At 63.7% G+C, this 6,466-nt stretch overlaps 1 protein-coding gene across 1 annotated transcript; it reads left to right on the top strand.

The window, feature by feature from the left end:
* Nucleotides 1-565: 565 nt before the first annotated feature.
* RAMP2 (receptor activity modifying protein 2) lies at nucleotides 566-5,717 on the top strand (the record flags this gene model as incomplete). The annotated part of the gene is given in 3 exon segments (XM_034756223.1): nucleotides 566-779; nucleotides 3,683-3,805; nucleotides 5,615-5,717. Coding segments are annotated over 3 exon segments (293 nt in total), but the record flags the coding sequence as incomplete, so codon positions are not given.
* Between the last annotated feature and the right edge of the window lie 749 nt (nucleotides 5,718-6,466).

A 6,466-nucleotide genomic window follows, 5' to 3' on the forward strand; every position in this document is an offset into this window, starting at 1 on the left:
ACTGACACAGCACATTTGTCTTCACTAAGCAGCTGTTAGCACCCCACCCCCACTTTGGTAACTTCCCTTGGAGGCCCCAGTGGTGCTGTGAGGCCTCCTGGCACCCGGGGCAGGTGTCCCAGTGCTGCCCTATCTCGCCCCTTTCCGCAGGGCAGTGGGGGGACTGGCTCTTCCCCAGGCTGATGGGGAGTGGGCAGGTGGTGTTTGGAAGAGCTTGGCACATTAGCCAGGCCGTGCCCGCAGCCCCACAGCTCGCTAATGGCAGTGCCCGTCCTGGGCTAGTGCACGTTCTGTGTTCGCTCCTTGGAGCCAATGGATTTCACAACCCAGCCCAGACGGGATTAAAGGGAAATATACAAGTAAACAAACAGTGGGCCTCGTAAACGCTGCTGGGCGGTGGAGGGAGCGGAGCCTCTCCCACCGGCCCCAGCTGCAAGGGGTGACGCGGGGAGCCGCCCGGGGCTGGCGAAGGCTCGGTGCCCCCGAGGAGCCATGCCCAGCTGGCGGAGCACGCACCTAGCAGAGCTGGGCCCGGCAGGCGGACTGTTCTGACGGGCGTCCCACGGGGAGGTCTGGTTTAAGGCAGCACTGAGTAATCTCATTTTTCACACGTCTCCTGTAGTCACTACCAGCCCTGTCAGAGGAAAGGAGTTGCTTCCTGTTATTTCCGTTGAAATAGCTGTCCCGGCCATTAGCAGGCAGGCTTTGCAGGATGGCACTTTGCAGACAGACCGGCTCTGGCAGGCTCTGCCCCGCGCTCCTGCTGTTGCTGCTCTGGGGTAAGTGCTGCAGGCAGGCTGGGTCCGCTCCAGCTCCAGGAGTTTGGGGGTGGGGAGGCTGCAGCTTTGGGCCACTTGGCAAAGCAAGACTTGGCTCCGACTTCTGCAAGCCAGACCCCTCTGGAGCCCCAGGGTGCTCTGTGTGCTGGGGGGGGGGGGGCTCCAAAGGGGCCCATAGCTAGCACTAACCCAGCCCCCAAAGTCTAGCTCCCTAATGCACACGAGGTCCTGGGGCAGGAATGGGCTATTGGGCTCAGAGTGACCCCTCCGCCCTGGACTGTGTGAAAGGGGGGGCTTGAAGGGAGGGGTCTGCAGCCTGTGCGGAGGATAAGGCCTTAGGGACCCCTCCCTCCCGTGCTGGGAGCCCAGGGCTCCATTCCCAGCTCTGGCCCTGGCTGCTCCTGTATCCTCAGGCAGGTCCCTGCCCTTTCTGTGCCTCAGTGTCCCTGGGGGTGTGATGGAGGTTGGGGCCCAGGAGGGGCTGGGGGATTGGTAGCTGGGTTTTGTGCAGCGCTGTTACAATGCACGTGACAGTGCCCAGGACCCTGCTCTTGGAGGGGCAGGCGCGTGTCTGCGAAGAGATGCAGCTCCCTGGGACCGGCTGGGACGCCCCTCGCTATTCCGCACCCCTGGGTCTGGTCAGCGCTGGCACCTGGCAGCGGCGCGTCACCACCGGACGGTTCTCTTGGCTCAAGGCCTTTGGTTCTTCCCTGCTAATTAGTGGCACAAACACACACGGACCTTAATGAAGCTCAGACTGGCAGAGATTCCCAGTCAAAGCGGGAAAGGCCCCAGGACGGATGAGCCAAAGGGGCTGCATGAAACGGCTGCCCGGGGCCTGGCCCGAGAGGTGCTGGAGACAAGTGCGACAGGGCCTCTCGCCGGCCGGCTGCCTCGCCCCGGAGCCCAGCGCTGTCGCTGGGCTGGGTTTGCTCCTACCCCGACATGCTGACGGGAGCAAGAGCCACTTGCTGTGAGATCCTGCAACTGCAGGAACAGATGGAGAGACAGCAAGGGGCCAGTCCCAGCCCCACAGACCAGCCCCCCAGCCCCGCTGAGCCCTGGACCAGCCCCCCAGCCCCACTGAGCCCTGGACCAGCCCCCCAGCCCCATGGACCAGCCCCACTGAGCCCCAGGCCAGCCCCATTGTCCCATGGACCAGCCCCCCAGCCCCACTGAGCCACAGACCAGCCCCCAGTCCCCAGCCTCATTGTCCCATGGACCAGACCCAGACTAGCCCCGGACCAGCCCCACTGAGCCCCGGACCAGCCCCACTGAGCCACAGACCAGTCCCCAGCCCCATTGTCCCATGGACCAGCCCCACTGAGCCCCAGATTAGCCCCGGACCAGCCCCACTGAGCCCCCGACCAGCCCCCCGCCCCCCCCGCCCCCCCCCTCTTCCCCCGGTCCAGCCCCCAGCCCCACTGAGCCCCAGCTCAGACCCTTAGCTCTGCTGAGCCCCAGTCCAGCCCCACGGACCAGCCCCACTGAGCCATGGACCAGCTCCAGCAAATCCCAGACCAACCTCCAGCCCCACTGAGCCCTCGACCAGTCCCCAGCCCTGCCATGCCACAGCCCCTCCTCTTGCAGTCTGTGAACCCCTGGCCAGACTCTCATCTTGCCCTGGGGACGAGCTGGGGTGACTCCAGGTTCTCCCCGGGGGTCACCACATTCCCAGCCTGGCCCCAGTCGGTCCGGGAGTCATCAGCACTGGGTGCCACAGGCTCACAGAGCCCCTCTGAGTCGAGGTATTTACTGCCCTGCCCAAGGACACAGACTCAGCCCCATAGTCCCTGTCCCAGTCAGGAAGGGGTGGGGGGAGGGGGAGCAGCTGGGAAATTGAGGGGGGCCCAAGGGGGAGCCGAGCAGGTCGGCCTACGGAGTGAAGTCTCTTGTTCGGGGCCCCAGGCCCTTAGCACCCTCAGTGGAGCCCCCCGCCCCCCCCACCCCCCCAGGGACTCAGAGACCCCCAGCCACAGCCAGCCCTCTGGAAGCCGCTACCAAACTGGTCACTGGGGCCGTCTATACATCATCCAAGCTGGAACTGCAGGGGCAGCAGCCCCCGCCCCACTCCCCACACCTGGACCAAGGGGGAGGCTCCTCCACCCCACGCCATGGCAGCTGGCACCATGGGCAGCCTCCACGGAGAAGCCATGGACTGCACAGGCCACTGAGACCAGCTCCCCGCTGGCCCCAGGAGTCCCAGGGGAGGCACTGATGGGGCAGTGCGTGGGGAGCTGGCAGCCAGGGCAGAGAGCAGAGGGGCAGGGCCCCTGAGCCCTCTGCAGTGGGGTGGGGTGATCCCTGCCTGGGGAGCTGGGCTAACCCATGTGCAAAGAGGAGAGGCACTCGTGGGAGGCGCCGTATGGGACTGGAGCTTCTCCGCCCTGCCGGTGGCTCCAGCCCGCACCCCCTTCGCTTCCCCTTTCTGCTCCCACGCCCACCCCTGCTGCAGCTGCCTGGCTGGGCTGTGGGCGTGTAGCGGGTGCTCAGGCCAGCGCTCTGACAGGGCTGTTCCTTCTAGCCCTGTGGCCTTGCCGCCCTGGCTGGCTCCTAGTGAGACACACCGAGCCAGGAAGCCCTGGGGGGCCCCAGGGGGGGTTGGGCTGAGTGATGGAGCCGCCAGAGGTGGGAGGAGTGGGAGCCGGGGTGGGCTGGGCTCAGACCTGCTTCTAGCCCACACAGATCACCCCAGCGCTGCCCCTTCTCTGGTGTCTCCTCTAGAATGGAAAACCCCCTTGCGCCCCGTCCGGATTCCTGGTTAAAGGGACCCAGGGACGGGACCCAGGGACTGGCCCAGGGATGTCGCTGCCCCCCGCGAGCCGCCAGTTCGGGGCAGGGCACCTGGCTGGGCAGCAGCAAACCCGTGGGCTGTGTCTCACTGAGGTTCCCCCCTCCTGCAGAGGCTCTCGGGAGCGGGCTCCATCCCGCAGGCACCGCCACGCCGGGAGCCAACGAGTCTCTGGCTGAGCGCCAGAACTTGACAGTGACTGAGTCTGAGGATCTGCTCCTCAACGTGACCGCGGGTAAGTGCCAGGAGCGCCCGGCTGCGGGCGGAGCAGTGAGACGGAGCTCGCCGTGCTGGGACCAAGCCGGGACTCCAGGGATTCCTCCCCTGGCGCTGGCTAGCAAGTCTCCGCCCGGCACCCGTCTCCCGTTGTCAACGAGCGGGCGGCGCAGCTGGGCCATCGCCCCGGGCGTCTCCAGGCTCCATCAGCGCTGGGAACCACTGACCCGTGTCGACTCAATGGCTTGTGTGTCCTGCCCCACCCCGCGCCCTGCAGGCCTGAGAGCTCCCAGGGAGGAGACGCTACCAGGGCAGGACTGGGGACTTGCACGTGGCACCTGGAGGCAGCGGGGATGGGCACAGTAACATGCCCTGAGAATGCCAGGGTCCTGGGCACATAAGTGCTGCTGAATCCCTCCAGTCCTCACAGGCCCCCTCCCCAGCCCACCGCCTAGTGCCGTCCAGCCAGTCCCTCAGGCTGGGACTCTGCCATTGGGCAAGGTCCATACTGCACCGCCCTGTGCCAGGGCCCACCCTCAGCCCTGTCGGATGGAGAGCCTCAAGCTGCCTGCAGTGACTCCGGAGCACGAGCACCAGCCTCAGGGCAGCCTGTTACTGCGCCGGATTGGCTGAGCTCCGTGCTTAGATCTCACCAGCCTATTATCCAGTGTGAGCTCCTGCGGCACCATAACAACCTTAACGGGGAGTCACAGCCAGTCCCCTGGGGTACCCCTTGCCTGGCCACCCAGGGGCACCTGTCTGTGCGAGAGATGGTCCCTTGCACCAAGAATCACAGCAATATTCAGTTCACTTACCAGCTCAGATCTCACACCAAAGACAATGCTTGTAGCCAATCTGATAATGAACTACATGACGTAGTTCTTATAACTAGGAAAAAGGAAACACGAGAGTTAGTCACAAGGTTACAGCAGGTAAACACACATGCACAAGCTTATGTTTCAAAGGGTACTAGAAGCTTCTATAATAAGCAAGCTCTGTATGTTCTTTAGGACTAATCCAGGCTAAGCAGCTGGGGAAGCCCGTGCTTCTGCCTAGAAAATTTGCCCCCAGAGTCGAAGCAGCATGGAGACCCAGTTCCTTCTTGTCAGGGGTCTTTATTCCCCTCTTCCCCTGTGCTCTGAGCTGCAAACTCAGCTGATGGGAGGAATCCACTTGCACGACTCATCTCCATGGGGGGTCAAGAGCAGAGCCACCAAGTCTTCTGCCCTCTTTAACATCCCACAATAGTGCGTCTGGTGTCGCTGGACCTGCCCTGCCGGGCAGAATGTAACACCCGTGCTACAGATCAGCACGTGGCACTAGTCCCTCTCCTGGCTGGGGATTTACACGGTCAGAGAGGCTCTCCATATGGCGGCTCAGCTATTCCCTTACAGACGTACGTGAGATCAGTGCCGAGAGCCGCTCACAAGCATCCAATAAACACAAACCCCCATTCTTATAGCTCTACTGCCTGCTTGAACCCCACGAACCCCCAGGGGAGCCAGCCTGAGCCCCGCTGTGTATTTGTCAGTGGTCAGTTGAGACATGGGGACCTTGGCATGAGCTGGCACCTGGCCTGCCAGCATCACAGAGGGGGCCCCTAGAGCCACCCCTGCTGGGAGTTGGTGTGCGAGCAATGGGGAGGGGTAGCTGAGAAGGGGACTCCAGGCTTGGGCAGGGGGGAGCTGCTTGAATCAGTCAGAGACCAGCCTTGCCAGCTTTGTCCCGGTCGCTGCCTGTCCCAAGGGGTGGGCGCTCTGCCCACCGGGTAGCACTGGGCTCCCAGGCCCGAGCCAGCTGCCAAGAGCTTTGGTTTTCTTCTTTCCAGATGAGTTGTACAATCTGAAAGCCTTCATTTGCTGGGCCAATTTCAGTCACTGGATGATGAACGTGACCAGGGTGCAGCTGTGTGAATGGAGAGTCATCAGCAGGTACCGCCGGGGCCGGGGGATTGGCCAGCCCCGGGCATGAAGCCGCACGGTGGCGTTTGCTTGTTGGTTCCCAGCAGAGCCCTTTCCACCATGCACCAGCCTGTGAGCTGCAGAGAGCCCCGAGCAGCCCAGCAGAAGCGCGGGGGGCAAAGCACACAGGGCTCTCAGACCCGGGAGGCTGGGAACCCAGCAGAGAACCTGCCTCTGGGTGATGCCATGTGGGGTGGCAGGGGTGTGCGTCCCACTGGCTCTACCGGGCCCCACTGAGCCCGACACCCGGCTGGGGCTGGGGATTGTTTTCTGCAGGGAACGTTGAATGAAAGGAAAAGGCTGGTTTTGTTCCCGATTTCCGATGCGCCGGCGCTAACCGAGCGGAACTGTTAGTCTCCAGCCGTGTGGCCACCGGGACGTGCCAAAGGGGCATGAGGTGTTTGGGGAACCGGCCCAGCTGGTTTGAAAAGCCCGAAATCCCCAGCAGCCCCACCCGAGCAGCCCGAGGGTCCAAGGTGCTGGAGCCTCTTTCCCCAGGCTGGGGCCAGCTGCCCTGCCTCCTGCCTGGCACCTGTGACTCGCTGGCCGCTTGGACCTGGGAGTTCGCCGAGCACTCGGGTGTGTTAATGGACACTGATTTCCAGAGCCGTGTGGAGCACCTAGCACCACAGGGAGGGGGCGAGGAAGGGGGGGTCGGGATGGCAGGGGGATGGGGAGGGGACGTTGGGATGGGGACGAGGAAGAGGAGAGGGAGGGGG

This window comes from Trachemys scripta, chromosome 23 (assembly GCF_013100865.1).
Source record: "Trachemys scripta elegans isolate TJP31775 chromosome 23, CAS_Tse_1.0, whole genome shotgun sequence".
Lineage (NCBI taxonomy): Eukaryota > Metazoa > Chordata > Testudines > Emydidae > Trachemys > Trachemys scripta.